The sequence below is a fragment of the Etheostoma cragini genome, chromosome 8 (assembly GCF_013103735.1).
Source record: "Etheostoma cragini isolate CJK2018 chromosome 8, CSU_Ecrag_1.0, whole genome shotgun sequence".
In the NCBI taxonomy this organism is placed as follows: Eukaryota; Metazoa; Chordata; class Actinopteri; order Perciformes; family Percidae; genus Etheostoma; species Etheostoma cragini.
The window spans coordinates 12,490,420-12,508,661 of NC_048414.1; the positions used below are offsets into that span (position 1 = coordinate 12,490,420).

Genomic DNA, 18,242 nt, shown 5'->3' on the forward strand with positions numbered 1-18,242 from the left:
TACTGATTACTGATATCTCTAATTTTACTCTTTTAGATGTCAATAATTTTGTGAGGCTAAGTGGTTTTATTCTGATTCTCACCCAGGCACACTATAAGTCCATACTGAATTTGTGTCAATAGAGAATTTGCACTAAATCGTCATTGATGACAAGTAATTTCACTCAAATGTGTGTGTGTGTGTGTTGTTCAATATAATAAAACATAAAGGCTTCAAAATAATGAAACTATCACTTTATTTATGTCCAAATAAAATAATTCATTTATTTATTAAGGAAAAATCATTATGCAGCAGTACGCAAAAGATAACAACAAAAAGCAAATGAACACGTTTTGTAAATACAAAATAGAACGAGTACACTCATTAAAACAATTCAAGTTAAATTATCAGTAGAAATGTACAATCTCAAAATATTAACAGTTGTATAAATGGCCTATTGCTCACGCCACCTATAAATAAAATAAAAGATTACGGTAAATATACTGAGGAAATACAGGAGCTTGTTTTAGAATCACTATTCATTTATTGGGGTTATTTGGGGCCTGCACTTACATTTGTACAGGCCTTTTGTTGTTTTCTCCGATTAAGTTATTCACTATTGAATATCTATTTTTATTTTTTATTTTTATTTATTTTTTATATCTATTTTTAAAAGTAAAATAAAATGCATGACATTACGAACAACAAACTTTCCGAGTAGCACTTGAAGGCAGCATAGGACTGCCACAAGTTAGAAATTCCCAGTGAAGTTGACGGCTTTCGGTTCCAGTGTGTCTCCACCAGGGGGCACAGCCCGGGGCTCACTCGAACGACACCAACCACTCTATTCTCTTCGTACCATGAGCTGAATCTGTCCGGGACAGACCAGGGAAGATGGCGGCCACAGACCATTCCCGGTCCGAAGCTGCCAAACAGCGACGGCAGGATCAGCTGCAGCGATGGCTGGGATCAGAGACGGATCAGACGGGGTTGGAGGCCCGGCATACTTTGAGCGGTTCCGGGACGCGGCGGGCGAAAGTCCGGTTCGCCCAAGGAGCAGTGTTTATGGCCGCCTGCTCCGCCGGAGACCGGGAAGAAGTGGCAGCGCTACTCCGGCAGGGAGCTGACATCAACCACGCTAACATAGATGGTCTGACAGCGCTTCATCAGGTAGGAAGGCTAACGTTAACTCTAACAGTTAAGGATCGTCTTAATGTACGTGTTTTTTAGTTAAGCGTTGAGTTGCTGTTGTTCTCTGTCGCTCTACTAGCAGTAATGGTTCAACGTATCCTCAAAGCGAAGAAGCAGTAACCTAACTTATCGTGGAGTTCGGTTAAGTTAGTTAGAGGTAAAAACGGAAACGTATCTACTTTCATTTTTAACACACTATAACGTTAGCTTAAACTTAACCCATCACTTTATCACCTCTAATGTTGTTTTTAAAAGTCCCAGCAGCACTTCTGGCCTGTGTTACGTTAGCCTGTTGGTAGGCTGGGCCATTCACACTGTTTTATATAGTAGACTTCTTTTTCTAGCATACAATATAGAGATATAGTGATATGAGTGAGCGGTAGAAACCAGTCACTAAGGAGCCTGTGGGATTATTTTAGACATTAAAAGGCACTGACTCACACAGTTCTTGGTCGAGTCTCAGCAAAATAGGAGGTAATTTTCAACATATAATCAACAGGTCTTTAGTGTTTTTCTAAAGACAGAAAGTAAAATGGAAGCCTGTTGAGGATTGTTGCTTTTTGCATGTCCCAAATTGAGTTCACTTATGATCATGTTTAATGCTGTAAGGTCCCTCCTTCCCTCCCCTTGTCTTCAGTCATAACATAGAGGAGTAGTCTGGACAACATCACTGTCACACAAGCCCTCGTTGATTCAGTATTTCCTCTGCTTTTATGATACCGCGTGCCATGAACACATTGCTTACCTATTCTCATACATGGAACTAGCACTTACAGGGGTTTACTTTTAAATCTTAGCCAACTTGTCAACATAAAATATGTGCTTTTAATTTTCCCTAACCCCACCCCCAACACAGCTGAATTGTGGTTTAGCTGTTATTGCAGTGACATCATGCTTAGAGATGATTGGTGTTTTCCCCCTAATTTAAGCCAATTGTGTGTATTTGATGAAGTTACTTTCCCATGACCGGTTCAGATGAGTCCGTGAGCATGTTCCTGCCTGGATGTTACTTGGTGAAAGTGCCTTCCCTTTGGCTGATCCACCACATATTGGATTGTCATCCAGTGTGTTCCCTCTCCTGCCCACCATCCCTTTCTCCCCTGTTGCTCATCGGTTGTCTGGCAACCAGAATTAAATATAGGCCCACACTTTCCAAACTTTCCATCCTCTCCATCCAAAGCCTTTCTGTCTTCTTCACTATGCTTTCTCTCTCTCTCCTTTGCCCTCCTCCCCCACTCATCCTCCTCCTCTTCTGTCTCTCTTTCTTCTTCCCCTTGCCAATTCCCCATGGTGGGGACTTAAGGGATTTCGGATGAAGAAATGGAAAACATTCCTCGAACAGCACAAGCTGCCGTTGTCAAAGACGATTTCCACAATGAGTCACTTGATGACCCAGTGAAGGAGTCTGTTGGGTGGCTGTGTGTGCACCCTCGTAATGCAGTAGGCCCTCTGTTCATTCATTCAGCTTGGAGCACCCACTTGTTCAGAGGGATCCCCTCTGCTGCCAGTGAACGCTGCTTTTGACTTGCAAGGTTCTGGCTCTGCTTTGCAGCCTACTACGAGCCTCAGCTCAGACTCTTAAAAGAAACGATCACTTTTCTGTTTTTTTCTCCACCCTACTACCTGACTAATTATCTTATATTACGAAGGAGGGTGGAGACTTGTAGCAGCTTTGTGATTAGTTCATTTAGCCCAAAAGCAAAGCCTCTTACTGTAGATGGCTTAAGGCAGGCTGATGGACAACGTTCTGTGTGACTACAGACACTTGCTGCTGTTGCGTCTTGCAGAGTAACTGATTATAATGAATGGCTTGAAATGCTGGCAGTCTTAGCAGATGTCATCTCATTTATTTATTTACTCTCAATACAGGCTGATTTCTATTAGAGTTACCTGCTCGTTTAAATCTTACATTTTCTGAAGTTTTGTTTTTAGCTATGTTAGCAGCATGACTGCTGGTCTTTCGGTGCACCACTTTTTTCCAGATTAAGATATCTCCTTAACAGTGCTTTTTATTACCAAATACCTTCAACACTAATGAAGACCCATCAGTCTCAGAGCTGTACTTTGTGTTAAGTGGTACTTTTTCCAGGTTAGCATGCTAAGCTTAGATGGAGAACATGGTAAACATTAGTCTGGCTACCACCAGACCAAGCCAAGCTCAATAGATTTGAGATTGAGCTCTGGTCTGGGGAGTCTGCTCTGTTTTCTCTGCACAAAAGGAGGGACCAACGGGCATAGCTCAAATGACTCTGTACGCAATTAGAAAGTCCTTCAACCAATCAGACCAACAATCTGGGTAACATAGAAGCGACTATGGCATTAACAGCTTGCTGCTGTTCTCTTAATAGAGCTCAACAGTCCCACCCACAGCGGGTTCCGGAAGTAGAAATACAATGCAGTTTCTCCATTGACAACTGGAGAATAAGCCATAAAATCGTAACCGTTGATGGTAGACTTAAAACCAGCTACCACATGACTAAGCGATTCTCTATGCTCATATAGATTCCAAAAGCTCATGGGGCAGCAACCTTGTTTTGAGATAAATGTCTTTAATTCACCATATCTTGGATTAGTACTTCATTACCAACAATCCTGCAATCCCTCAATCCCACAGTGATGCCTCTGATTGGTGGAACTCATGCTGGTGAGGAGGGGGAGCTGCGCAAAATGTTAATCCTGTTTTACGAGGATTTATAACACTGCACGAATCACAATGTTTTCCCACGCTTCTGCCGTTATCCTCCACCGCGAAGCTAATGTTTGTTTAGCTAACAGCTAATTTGGCTAACCACTAGCTGACAGCTTGATTCATTCTTATATAATGTTAACTCACACTAAACACTATGAAAAGCAGGCTATAGCTGACGTTACAGCTGTTAGATATTTTTAACGGTTATTTTGAGGTTTTATGTGAGGGTCTTTTAAAGTTATTACATGCTGTCTCGGCTAGCGGTTAGCCAAATTAGCTGTTAGCTAAACAAACCTTAGCTTCCTTTATTCAGTGGTGCACAGTGGTTTATGGGATGATTTGTTCCTTCGCTTGATAATGAAAATATGTACACAGTCTTGTGCCTTTTGACTTTTTTTTTAGATTTTGTTTTTCCACTTAAAATTATATGTTGTATGTTTATGAGTCACGTGGTAACTGGTTAGCCTTAGGCATGGTCTAAAACTCTTTTTATGTAAGGATTATTCCAGATGTCAATGGGATAAATGAAAGGGAAATTTACTACTAAGGTCTAAGGTCTCTCGGAGGAGTGGCGGGACTGTTGAGCTCTGTAGAGCGCTATACACCCATGGTTGCTGCCCTTCGGTGGCCGCAAAGGTTGAATACAAACAAGAAGCTGGTTGGTTACTTCTCTATCGTCATTGTGTTAGACCCGCCAATAGCGCGCCAGGTAGATAAGCCAGTTTGTGATTGGTTGTAAACTGTAGCAAGAGAATTAAACGTGCAGGTTTCCAGACCGAGCTGCAGGGCGAAATCAAATCGCTGGCAGAGTTTAGGTAAACATCACTTTGAATTAACATAGTCACTGGGAACATGTTGGCATGTTAGCATTTAGCTTAACCAAAATGCACCACCAAAGTGAACATAAAATAACCAAAAGATATAAATGCATATGACACTTTTGTCAAAACCCACGCAATCGACATATAGACACACTTGCAGACACCATCTTGAAAGTTTATGTATCATATTGTATGTTTTATGTAAAACACTTTGTGTTTTTTTTTTTTTATGTGAAAAGCTCTATATAAATACATTTTACTTGCATACTTATTTTCTTAAATACATAAACTTCCTGTGTGCTCAGTGCGGGAATGATTAATCAACTAGTCAACCAACAAAAATAATAATATAATTGATCAACTATTTCGCTTAATTAATAGATTCATTATTAGTCATTTATGAAGCCAAAGTGTGCTAATATTCTTTGTTCCAGCTTCACAAATGTTAGGATTTCTTTTGGATTACAACTTTCAGCCAAAACAAGCAATATGAAAACATTACCTGTTGCTAATGCACACTCCAAACAACCTAAATTTAAAAATCTAAACACTATATACTAAAAAAACTACCGCCGTTGGAAAGGTATTGCAATCTATCTAGTACAAATCAATCTCCTTTGATGAAAGTGTAGAAATCTACCACATTCTGTGTTGCTTCAAGGTTAGTTGAATTTAATAAACAGAGCTTTTTTGCAGTTAAAAAACGGCATGCACAGATCCAACTAAGTTTTTTTTCCTTATAAGTATTAAAGCAACATATAACATACTCCCATGAGGTCCTCATGGGTTTCATCTCGGGACTTGTGTTGGGTCACATTGGGCTTTCAGCTTGACCTTGCTTCCGGAAAAGCAGCTAAATAGATTTTCTGTTTCTCTCTCGCCACAACTAATGACTATTTTGGAAAGTACTTGAGGGCTTCTAGCAGCCCACTTAAAAGAAAGTCATTACAAGTAGACACGGTAGTCGTTGTTTAAGCCCTAGTGCTTTGGATAAATTTAATAGTTTTTGGATGCTTGACAGGGTCTTCAGTTTTGACTTTTGTTACAAACCAAAATGAAGTGGGTCGAAGATCTTCTGTACTGCAACTGGAGTCTGTCTGGCGTGTGCTGTCTGGTTTCTGTTTTTTAAATGTGCACAGTGGATATTCTCATAATAAACGACCAACAATAAACACTTGTATAGCAATCCATCGTGTGGTTGTGTGTCCTTTTGCAGGCCTGCATTGATGAAAATGCTGAGATGGTGCAGTTTCTGGTGGAGAGCGGGAGTGACGTCAACAGAGGGGACAACGAGGGCTGGACTCCTCTGCACGCTGCAGCCTCCTGTGGCTTCATCCAGATCGCTAAGTGAGTGGTGACCATCTCCACACTGACACATGATTGCCAAATATCATAAATACCCCAAAGTAGTTCTATCAAACTTCAGTTAAAAGGCTGTGGTCGGGAATAATATTTATAATAGTGCCGTGAATTGTAAAAACAATGCCGACGTGAGTGTTTATGTGTCGTCATATTCTATTTTACCTGTTTGTTGCGTGTTGTTTTTGAAGATACCTGATAGAGCATGGTGCTCGCGTCGGGGGGGTGAACAGTGAAGGAGAGCTTCCTCTGGACGTGGCCACGGAAGATGCCATGGTGAGACTTCTCAAAGGGGAAATCAAAAAACAAGGTGAGGAATCACAACGTCACGCCACCAGCCAATGGCGGTTACTTTTTCAAATTGGCGGGTGACTTTGCCTTGTATATCAGTCACAGTGGCGGGTGGAGAGGTTTTCAGCACTAGTCCGTGACATTGGTTTAAAAAATTTGGCAACATATCCCCGGTATTATAGGAGGTCCGCCGCGGACTCAGCAGTAGCAACTGTTGAGGGCGAAGTAAAGTAAAAGTGGCGCATTGTGGCGAAGGGAAAACAAGGGATTAGTTAGCTTACTAGGGTTGGGCGATGTCCCCTAAATTGATGTCCCCTAAATTGCCAGTTGATCAGACATTGATGCAGCACAGTGCAAAGTGTCTTTGCTAGTTTAAAACCGACGCAGTTGTCAATTTCCCGTCCACTAGAATTAGTGTGTCTGACAGGGTGGGGGGGCGTGGCATCACGATGGTGGCTCTCCAACATGTTGCCAGTCAACCATCACGATGGACAATGATATATATATCGTACATCGGCACAACCCTAAAGCCTACCTTACAGATGACCAGTCCATGCACTGTACTTACTGTTGAACCTACTCATCTTTAGAAAATGCTAACAATTTGTTTGTTAGAGGAACAACTAACCTTAAATTAGAGGCACTTAAAAGACCATGAGTCATCCAAGTCTCATATCAAGTGCACTGCCATGCAGCTGGCAAAGATGGAACCCGAGGAGCAGAGTGTGGCAATAAAGGCAAAAAAAAAATTCACATCACTTTTATATTAATAAAATATGTATTAATAATACAAAATAATGTACTAAAGCAATTCAAAATATGTGCACTCTCTTTTATAAATTTGAATTCCGGGAAAAAGTGGCTGGTAAAAAATATGAGTGGCTGGTAAAATTGGTCATCCACCAGCAACTGCAGTTAGTGGGCAAAGTTAATTTCCTACCCTGGCATGCTATCTGTCCAGTATGTTAGATATTTATCCCAAATGAACGGAGAACTTTCTGCAGTTTGTAGTTTCACAGATGTGTAGAGGCTTTCTCTTGTCTTTGAAACATTTTTTACAGTATGTCTGTACATGACGTATCCGATCGTATTTGCAAATTGCAGCTTGAAGGCTGCTGATGTTTGTAACAATGTGAGCACAGTGTTTCTGATTAGGTGCTTTTAGTTATCTGCATATTGCGGTTGGATCGCGGCAGGTTTACATGTGGTTTGGCATCAGTTAATCCTTCTAGGAGAGGAATAAATGACGAACTCAAACAGAGCTCACGCCAAAACCTGCTTTGCATTTCATGTCTCATGTCCTGCTTAGAAGCACCAGAAAATAGAAATGAGTACAGAGTCACTGTGTACCAAATGTTCTGTGACCTTCATAGTACTAAAGTGTACTAAGGCTCCAGGCTTATATTTTTATTACTGTCAAACACACACAGTGTTCAGATTCATCATGCAGCTGAATCCACGGATGACCACTATAAGAATATGAAATGACATTTTATATTTTTTCTTCCGACTGCAGCCCACAGTACGTTCCGTATATTAAACTGATAAGAGGTTTTGTTTTGAAACGTCTAAAATCAGATTTGTGTGTGTCTGCGTTTACAATCGCCACTGTTTCACGTGTGCATCACAGCAATAGACGTGGACAACGCCAGGAAGGAGGAGGAGAGGGTCATGCTACAGGATGCCATGGCGGTGCTGGCGGGAGGTGGCACCCTCACACCTCACCCAAACACCAAGGCAACCGCTCTGCACGTTGCCGCTGCCAAAGGCTACATCGAAGTCCTCAAGTGAGAAACAGTCTACACACATGAGAGCTATGACCGCTTGTTAGCTTTTGTCTTATTTTGGTATCACACTAAGTCAAACAGCTTTTATTTTAGCGTCTTCTCATGGATATTCCTCATCTTCTTCCCATCTTGTTGATTTCTTTCCGTCTTTCCTCCGCTCTTCAGGGTGCTATTACAGTGTGGGGTGGACGTGGACAGCAGGGACGTCGACGGGTGGACGCCCTTGCATGCAGGAGCTCACTGGGGACAGGAGGAGGTGTGCTCCCTGCTGGCTGACAACATGTGTGATATGGGTGCCGTCAACAATGTGGTAAGTGCGAGACAAACCACCGTTTCCTCTGCATAGACTGTTGAAGCCTTTATTGGTGCCATGAGTGATGATGCACTGTAAATGTCCTTATAGGGCCAAACACCTCTAGATGTAGCAGATGAGAACCTGACGGACACTCTGGAGGAGCTGCAGAAGAAGCAGAACGCTGTGAGTCTGCCTTCAAAGAGGCTCCACAACTATCTCAGTCAGTTAGATAAACCTGATATGATTGATAGTGTTACAGCGGCGAATGTTCTCTTTGTTTATGTGTGTTTATATTCCTCTTCAGTTACGCAGCGAGAAAGAGAAACAGACTCCTGTTATTGAGACCAGCCCGCAAATCTCCATGGTACCAGTACGCACACGCAGGTCAGTGCCAGTGTGTTGGTGTGTGGGCATGTGTGTGTGTGTGTATGTGTCTGTGTGTGTATGTGGGCACACGCTATGCTGTTCCTCAGATGAAAGCAGTAATCCCAGTGCTAGTAGCTTGCATGCAGGTGTGATGTAAAGAGTCCCAGCATTCCTTTGAACCTTGTTGCTTCTATCCACTGACATCACACTGGATACAGGGCTCGACATTTACTTTTTGAGTACATTTACGTTTTACTTGTCCATGCACAAAAGTCACTTGTCCGGATAAAGAGTTATCATTTTATTATTTTTTGTCTGCGTTTTGCTAATGCAGAATTCAAACAAACCATTGAAAGCATCCAAACACTATCAACATTAAAACAATTCAGTTGATACAAATGTGTCCCAAGAATAGATTTCCCCCTCAACAAGGAAAAAGGATCTCTAGACTCCATAAAATAAAGTAATACTTTTCTAGCTGGTGTGCAGTGTATCACCAGTGGTATTGGTAACTTTAACTTATAGCTACTATATCTAAAAAAAAAATGTTGACATACCAATGGATTAACTTTTTTTTTTTTTTTTTGGCAATGCGGTAACATAAAGGCGGAGTTAGCAAACTAACGTTAGTCAGCTAACACCCGCTGGCTGGTGCGTTTCTACTGCTTCGCTTACAGAGAATGAGCTGAACAGTCAACTAATGTTAGCCGTCCGCTGCCCCGGTTTGTAGGGAAAAATGTATTGGTTTCAAATCGGTAACATAGACGTAATGAGTGTCACATAACGTTAAGTAACATGGGATTTTATTTTGTAAATAAAAGTAAATTGGACGTAAATTTGTCTTCCACTTGCCGTACAAAAAATCCACTTGTCCCGGACAAGGCCAAATGTCGAGCCCTGGGATAGATGTAGCTGGCAGTGCCATTCTGTGCCCCAGTTTCATACTGAATACTCAGATGTATATACTCCAAAACACAACTACTTACGTTTGTTTGATGCTTTTGTCCTACACTGCAAAATAGAAGAGAACAGTAAAAAATACAAGACAGTTATATCTGTTTTTGGCTAATCTAACTAGTCAATTACATGACTGACAAATCAAGATACTTAAACACATTGCTCACTAACACTAAGTTTTAAAATGTTTTACTGGCAGTTTAGATCTTGAAGCACAATACAAGTGACATTCTATTTCATACTGAAAGCCAAAATGATGCACTATATATTTAGTAAAAAACATGTACTTTGTATTATATAGTATGTGGTTTGGGCACACATTTGTGGAGATGCTCTGTTGCTAGCTTATCCCTGTGGTTTTGTGTAAAGTTTACATTGTCACGTATTGAGGAAATATTATGGAAAACAACTGATTAGGTAAAAAGATGTAGGTTAAAGTTACATATAGCTAAATGGTGATCTAGTGATAGGACAGACGGCATCACAGAAAGTGACCCACTATTCCACCCACCATGTGTTGATCAGCGCATGCTCGCTCTAATTGGCTGCACGTGGAATGATTGTCCTCACTGATCAGCTCCCTGCATGCCACCTGTTGTTCCACCCCACCTTGGCCCCGCCCCTGCAGGACTTCTATCTCTCGTATGAGCAGTAAGGAGAAGATCTGCCTCCACGAGCGAGAGAAGCACCCACCTCCTGCCCTGCAGAGCAGCCCGGCCGAGGACGATGAGGAGGAAGGCCAGACGGGGCCGAGCCAGGGGAAGGCCTCCAGCAGCTCCAGCTCGGAGGAGGAGAGCGAATCGGAGAGCGACGCAGAGTCGGGTAAGAGAAGCTGCTGCTCTCTGTATTTTGAAGGGTGTCTGTGTTGTGTTAGCTATTGAGATTACGTTTTTAATGATTCTACCAGTGATTCATTCATTTCTGACCTTTGCACGGTTATAGAGAAAGCAAAAAACCGAGAGATAATAAACAACTTGAACAATAAACGCAACGCCACCAGCCTGCTTCCTACCTCCATGTCAACGAATACTGCCGCAAGCCAAGTGAAAAAGGTAATACGTTGAGATATTATATAGGTACAGAACCTCAAGTGTGAATTTAAAACTGAACAATACAGTGATGACTTCTGTTGGCTCTGTAGCAGGACCCAGGCAAGCCCCCAGCCCCCGAGGCCCCGGTCTCTTGGAGAACGTCTCTGAGAAAGGCAGGCAGCTCGGTGACTCTGGGCTCTGCTGGACTCTCTGACCCCAGCCAAGACCCCAGTAGAGCTCCAGAGACTGTCGTGGGCATGACCCGCTCTGCCTCCAGCCCCCGCCTCAGCTCTGAGGCCGACACCAAGGTACGCACTACAGGCGCTCACATGATTCAAGGATTTATACTAGTTACGGTTGTATTTATCTGATCTAGATCTAATGTGACTCCAAATAAAGCCTTCTTTTACAGCTAGTTTTCGCTGAGTCACATAAAATAACTGATTTAACGATCTCACCCCTTGATCTTAGGAGCCGAGGCTCGCTCGGGTACCGCCCATCCCTACACGGAGACTCTTAAGTATTCCAGACAGCAGCCTGGACAACTCCAACAGGTGAGTCAGTGCTTTCATATGCTTCTGCATTTGCTAAACTAGAATCTGTCTTTCTGAGTCACTGCCTATGTGCCCTTGTCATCCTGTCTCCCTCTCTCAGTTGGCTAAGTCGTAGCTCCTCTTACACCCGGCGCCTTTATAGTCAATCAGGGAATGATCTCACTAGTTCCACCCCCTCTTTGCTACACAGGTCAGTCATGCTGCTCGCTGCCACGTCTTGTTTTTTAGTTTGCTCTCATGTTTGTGTGTGATTTTTATTATTGCTGTTTCACAGCTTGTTACAATCCCCCGGCAGTGAACACTTATGTGTGTGTGTGTGTGTGTGTGTGTGTGTGTGTGTGCGCGCATATATATGGCTGTGAAAGCTGTCTTTGTGTTTCCAATGGGCTTTGTCTTGTTTCTAGCTCATCTTATGGAAAGAGACTGGATGACCCCACCCTGACCTCAGCTAGCACAGGATCAAGCTCTGCTGGACTCAGCCGCCTTAATAGTATCTTTGCGCAGAGGTATTTCATTTTAATACAAATTTTCCCCAAAAATGTCTTGCGTGTCCTAAACATCTGAAAGTCGCCTCTTATCTTTCTTTAAGACTTCCTCAGGAACAGGCAGAAAAGAAGGACCAGTCTGCCATCACCACCTCCCACTCTCGGAGCATGACCACAGGCGAACAGGAGGCCAAGCAGAGGCGCAAGTGAGTCGAGGCGCGTGTGTGAGACAACATTTTTTAAATTGTGGGACTGATGGTGCTTCGTGAAATCTAAAAGTGGGACTTGTGTAGATCGTATCTGACGCCAGTGCGGGACGAGGAGGCAGAGGCACAGAGGAAGGCTCGCTCCAGACACGCACGGCAGTCCCGGCGCTCCACTCAGGTACAGACACCACACACTCAAATGTTCAATACACAAAGTACTGTGCGTCAGTCTGGTACATGAAACTGTGTTTCCTCTTTTATCACATCAAGGGAGTGACGCTTACAGATCTGCAAGAGGCAGAGAAGACAATTAAGACGGACAACAAAGGGAGAGAGAATAAGGAGGAGGAAGAGAAGGAGAAAGAGAAGGAGGCAAAAGCAAAGAAGGGCGACGAGGGGGTGAGAGCCATATATCAGAGTTATAGGCCTGTGTTGGCTGCCCTTATATAATGTCATGACATCACATAGCTGGGAATACTGTGTTTACAGGAAGTGAGCTGGAGGTCTCGCATTGCCAGTCTGCAGAAGTCTGACCTGCTGGGCCTCACACAGCCCGCCGGCACTCCACGCCCTCAGACTTCTGACAGGAGAGGTACTCGTCATCACTTCCTTCTTCTAACAAAACTGTATAGAGCTTGACGTTGACAATGTGGTGTTTGTGAAAATATTTGATTTGCTCTTAAATGACCGCTGTCTGGCTTAGTTCCAGATGTTGAGGCCAGCACAGGGGAGAGCGAGACAGAGCGATGGGCCAGGGAGCGCAGGGAGAGGAGACAAGCTCGGGCCAGAAGGAAGGCACAGAGGACTGGGGAGGTGAACACTATGAATATCTTTTTATATACAAAACCAGTAATGTTGGCACTGGACTTTAGTGTCTTATAAGAACCGGTTGCATTGTCTGTGTTTTCTGCAGAGTGATGACAATGATCCCAGTGGAGAGGAAGAGTTTACAGGCAGGGGGCTGGATACACAGGTGTGTGTGTGTTTGTGTGTGTGTGGGAGAGTGTGTGTAAGTGAGATCGAGATCCCACACATAACTTATTTGCTTGTCTTTGTTTACAGACAGACCAACGCTTGAGTTCCAGGTATGAATTCAAACTCTTTCTTTATTCTGTCAGCAGAGTCTCAATGATAGCGGTGTCTCTGATCTCTGCTCTGCTCACCTACTCAGGCCCTTCAACGACTGCACCCAGGGAGACGGCTCTGACACCAATGATTTTAAGAAGGTCAGCAGACAGACCTGATTTTGAGGTCCAACATTTTTTTTTCTTCTTGTCAGTTATTACATCAGTTATTATGTCTACTCTGTGTTTGCCTTGTCAGTTGTTCGAGGAGGTCTCCAGAGAAAACAGCCAGCTCCAGTCTCAGCTGCAGGACACCCAGAGAATTATCAGTCAGACCAGGTTGGACCTGGAAAAGGCCACACAGGTGATGACACAGACACACACCAAGTTAAACACAAACTGTTATTGTAATCCTTCCCATGTAAAGACCAAGTGAAGCGGGCGCCCGGATAGCTCAGTTGGTTGAGCAGCTTGCCCATATATAGAAGTTTACTCCTCGACGCAGCGGGCCCAGGTTCGACTCCAACCTGTGTCCCTTGCTGCATGTCATTCCCCCGCTCTCTCCCCTTACATGTCTTCAGCTGTCTTGTTAATGAAGGCCCAAAAATGCCCTAACAGTTATCTTTAAAAAATATAAAAGACAAAATGAAGCATCTTAAAGTGGAGAAACCCGTTGTCGACAGGTTCTATAATTGTGGCCAGTATTGACATTTTTCTATTTCTGTGTTCAGTTCAGGTGGCTGTCACTGCCGTGCTTTTTCTGTACTCAAATCTTCTTCTAATCATCCCAAATACTACTTTTGGAGAGGAAAACAAAACATCTTTCTGTGTGTTTTAATCTGTATTGTATGATAGTAAAGCTAAAATTCTTTTAAGTGAAGAACTAATTCATTCATCCTCTTACAAATTATTAATTAATTAGCGACGCAACGTGTCCTTGCTCGTGTCAATGCCCTCGGCTTGTGCCTCTACAGCCTTACTTGGTCTGGTATGACCAGTAGCTGATGATGGCTTAAGTTAGCTAATGTTAGCAAACAAAATGCGGTGGGAACTGACATTGTTAACTTTATGACTACTTGTGCTAGTGTAAGACTATCTTTTATCCTTTTCCATTGTCCTGTAATTGTCACTTGAGGACACAGTGGTTGTTGTCTTGCTTTAATTGGAAATACAAATCAGCAAAGGAGACATCCATATCAAAATGTTGCAGGTAGTCACGTATTCATGTCTATATGAAACAGGCCTTCTGGTGATCATGTGAAACAACTGTTGTGGTGATGTTAATGTTATTGATTTGTTGCATCCATTAGAGGCAGGAGCGCTACACTGACTGTTCAGACTTGCTGGAGCTGGAGAGAAAGGTAATGCATCCCAGCTGATGTTGTTGTTGTTGTTGTAGCGTCCTCTGCCTCACTACTGCCACCCCTGCTGTCTGTTGATGCTCTCTCTTCACTACTTGAACCACTTTCTTTTACCTGTTTTCACTCACCTTTTGGGATCCGTCTCCATCTCTACATCACCTCCTTCCTGCCCCCCCACTGTCCCTCACGTTTCTCTGACATCAGGACCGGAGGATGTTGGAGCGTCGAATGGCAGAGCTGGAGGAGGAGCTAAAGGTGAGGATACGAGTCTTATCATGGCCGCAGACACTTTGCATGCTTCTGCTTGATTAGCTTGGCTTTAGCTTGTGCAGGCCGCAGTGTTGTGGAGGTACACTGTGGAGTTGTACACCCTATCACAGCCTGTTTTCAGGTAGTGTGATAATTGTTTTCTGTTACATGTGATAAATTTGGTTGTTTTTCACATTAATGGATGTTTCTGTTTGCCTACCTAACAACTACTTCAAACCCATCTGATCTTCCAGTAATACAGATTGAATAGGTAAAGTCCTTTTCTTTAAAGGAATAGTTCAACATGTTGGGAGATATACTTATTTGAAATGTTATGTGTCTTTATGGTATAAATCCACTGCCGGCAGACTGTTAGTTTAGCTTAGCATGAGGACTGCAAACAAGGGGGAAACAGCTAGCCTGGCTCCGTCTAAAGGTGTCTTCAGTCTCTTGACTGGAGTCTCTGCTGGTCAGCTGGCATAATTGTTAACTTCTGCCATGTGCCCTGTAATATATAATCTTAACGTTCTATGTATCATAATCCAGTTACGTGAAAACCTGAAATAAATCATCAAACTGGGTTTATATTTTGTTCCAATGTGTACTCCATTGTTTTCACCACCAGGTTCTGGTCGACCTGAGAGCAGACAACCAGCGTCTTAAAGATGAAAATGGAGCATTGATCCGAGTCATCAGCAAGCTCTCCAAATAGATGGGGAGAAAGAGACACGACTAGCAGGGATTCCCCCTCACCCTCTTCCTTAATCCCTCCATCCATCCATCCATCCATCCATCCATCCATCCCTCCCTCCCACCCTGCTTCTACACATTCCTCCCAGTGCCAAAGGGTGTGAGAGAGAGAGAGAGAGAGAGAGAGGGGAGAGAAGCAGCAGAATGTCCTATGTACATGAACACCACAGCTTGACTTGGATTGTGATGCCTTTCTGTGAACAGCTGGAGTGGCTTTTGTGTGCCTTGCTGCCCGTTTGTCACAGGAAGACCGATGGAATGAAGGCCTGTGGCTACATTCAGAGGCTCCCGCGGTAGCAACGGGAGACTCGACAACAGCCAGAAAGCCTACGGCTGGTGCAACACACAACACATCTACGACAACTGTGCATCAGGGGAACACTAACATGCACACACATTCCTATGCGTGCATCACATATTTCCTCCATGCACATTCCACGAGTGCACAAGGCAGCTTGGGCCTTAAAGTTCCTACTTTAGTATTTTTTATTTTTTTTTGTGAACACACTCACGTCACACATTTACAAATTTACTCCACTCACAGTTTAAATCTAATGTGTTGTCAAGCAGTGACCAAGATTTTGATTTGGTGTAGTAAAAAACAGCTCTGTAACACATTTAAGCCTTGTCTTTACATTCAGCCCGTACGTCCTGATGACAGGGAAGTCCACGAAACTCTGTTGGGTTGTTTTGTTTCCACATGCAAATGTTTGAACCCACCTACCTCTCCACCTATGCACTTCCCCCACATACATTTTTGTTTTTGTGACCACAGACACACTCCATTCTCTTAATGACCGCAGAACCAGGTCAGTCGACCACAGCACTTTACTCTCCGCAAAGCTATAAAAAGTGTACGTTGACGCTTTGCCCGTCCTCCAGACAGACAAACAAACTCATTTCGGAGCAGCACCCTCTCGCTTAGTGAATGGAGGGAGAAGTAACCCATAGATGAAGGTCAAAGGTCATTGCACAATTCCAGAAATTGCTGTTCTGTCAAAGCCTATTATGCTATGGATGGTTATTACCAATGATAAGATTATTGTCATATTTTTTCATTGTCAATTCCTCTCTTGTAAGGGAGCCTGGTTATGTATATTATATGTGTATAAATATTAGTCTTGAATAATACCCCCTTTTGAAGTAAAACTCATGTAGCCTTTCTTCACATGTTGGTTTTCTAATATATTGAATGGCTGTCTGCACCCTAATAAAAGTCTGTAGTGACTGCCTGGTTATTATGTACACTTAAGAATTTTTTTCCACCGTCATCCTTTTGTTCACAAAAGTATTGATTGAACATGAAATATCTCTTTAACAAAGATGCATTCAAACATTATTCCCATTCACAACACTGAATCCTACATGGATTTCCAGCTTCTTAGTAATGTGCAATGACTGATGAAGTCTTCAAATTGTTTCACTTTTGAGATTTGTGGTCAATTGGTTGTGTTCTTTTTTGCTGCTTCAACACATTGTATCATCCAGCAGTAGCCAGATGTCTTTCATCACTGGGGGGAGAAAGACAATAAGAATAGCTACACATGCTGTACACATTAAGCTTAACAGAGAAAAACAGGGCAAAACGGATGTATTAAATACATCCGTTTTGCCCTGTTTTTCTCTGTTAAGTCTGTTCGAAATGTTATATCCATCTACTTCTGCTGTTCCCAGGTGGACGTTATATCATGAGGGACTTGACTGACATGATAGAAATGAGAGTCATTACATGTGCTGGATTAGTGCTCGATAGATGTCTGGGTCAAAAGCTGTGAAAGTCCTGTTGTCTTTGAGCTCAAGTCCATTTGCACTAAAATGAAATTAACAGCAGTCATCCATCTGTTTGTCTCATCTGAGTGCAGAGAGATGGACCACTGTCCTGCAGGGTAGAAGTACTGACAGCAAGCTGAGCTCCTAATAAGGCAGGGCAGTCTGGCCGAGGAACCAACTCTGTAAATATCCCTCAGGTCTGAGAAAGACAGAGGAAGGGAGCTGGGGAGGAAGAGCGAAGCGGATGGATTGCAGCCTTATATGGACAAAGCACTGCTTTTCCCAGGGTTTGTGCCTCTGATTCCCGGCAGGATGCCAGATGTTAGAGAAACAGCTCCCCAGCGCCACCATGTGGTGTAACAAAGGAAATGCTACAGTTGAGCTGAGGGAGAAAAAATGTCTTGTAGATTACTGTTTTTTTTACATTTTTGAAAGCTAGTTTTCCAGAACCACTTACATAAAAGAAAAATAAATATTCACGAGGGAATATATTGTGCTTCTGTTAAGACAAACCTCAAAATATTTATACTCTATTCAAGTCTTGAATTAGAGAATTGACAAAAAATGAGTGGGAAAAAGAGAAATGACATCCAAAAAAGGACCCCAGCTGAATGCAAACAGAGGATGTTGCAGTTTGTGGCAAGCACCTTAACCTCTAGGTGTACTATGTTAAATTAATAAATGTTGATTGTTAGGCTACATAACTAACTTGCACCCATTGCCCCCATTTGGACATGAGCAGCCCTGCCTACAACCCTGATTATAGTCATAATAATATAACATTAATAATATGTATTTGTTATATATTGTAAAAACCAGGTTACAAGTACTTCCCACAGCGAAACAAACAAACGTAAGTGTAAATTAGCAAAAACAATCACTCAGAAGTACTACTGAGGTAAAAACTTAAATTGAACTCTCCCATAAAAGTCTCTTTTAAGAAAAGAAGTCCTATGTCCTAACCTTAAGCAGGTTGTTCCAGAGGCTCTGGGCCTTGACTAAAAAAAGCCTTGCCCCAAAGCATTGTGGAGATTTAT

General features: G+C 42.8%; 1 protein-coding gene across 16 annotated transcripts; it reads left to right on the top strand.

Annotated features, from left to right (window-relative positions):
- The first annotated feature begins 754 nt into the window (after window positions 1-754).
- On the top strand, window positions 755-16,671 carry zmp:0000001167 (protein phosphatase 1 regulatory subunit 12A). Of its 16 annotated transcripts, none has more exons than XM_034878513.1 (25): window positions 756-1,149; window positions 5,897-6,027; window positions 6,231-6,349; window positions 7,961-8,117; window positions 8,283-8,427; window positions 8,521-8,595; window positions 8,717-8,796; window positions 10,364-10,557; window positions 10,678-10,787; window positions 10,877-11,074; window positions 11,238-11,320; window positions 11,421-11,510; window positions 11,725-11,826; window positions 11,910-12,011; window positions 12,099-12,189; window positions 12,282-12,410; window positions 12,501-12,603; window positions 12,721-12,824; window positions 12,925-12,984; window positions 13,074-13,237; window positions 13,335-13,439; window positions 14,386-14,436; window positions 14,641-14,691; window positions 14,940-14,956; window positions 15,311-16,671. In XM_034878513.1, the coding sequence occupies exons 1-23, from the start codon at window positions 874-876 to the stop codon at window positions 14,687-14,689; spliced, it is 2,718 nt and encodes a 905-aa protein (XP_034734404.1). In that variant the 5' UTR covers window positions 756-873; the 3' UTR covers window positions 14,690-14,691; window positions 14,940-14,956; window positions 15,311-16,671. The 16 variants fall into 16 exon arrangements, 15 of the variants coding, with proteins under 15 accessions (XP_034734400.1, XP_034734402.1, XP_034734410.1 ...); XM_034878518.1 differs by having other exon boundaries at window positions 13,130-13,237; XM_034878512.1 differs by lacking the exon at window positions 14,940-14,956 and having other exon boundaries at window positions 757-1,149; window positions 13,074-13,096; window positions 13,183-13,237.
- Window positions 16,672-18,242: the final 1,571 nt, after the last annotated feature.

Excerpts from the sequence above, each read along its gene's own strand:
- zmp:0000001167 (XM_034878507.1), top strand. The coding sequence starts at position 874 with ATGGCGGCCACAGACCATTCCCGGTCCGAAGCTGCCAAACAGCGACGG. Across the intron at positions 11,827-11,909 it reads AATAGTATCTTTGCGCAGAG|ACTTCCTCAGGAACAGGCAG; the intron begins GTATTTCATTTT and ends TCTTTCTTTAAG. Across the intron at positions 12,604-12,720 it reads TCAGACTTCTGACAGGAGAG|ATGTTGAGGCCAGCACAGGG; the intron begins GTACTCGTCATC and ends GCTTAGTTCCAG.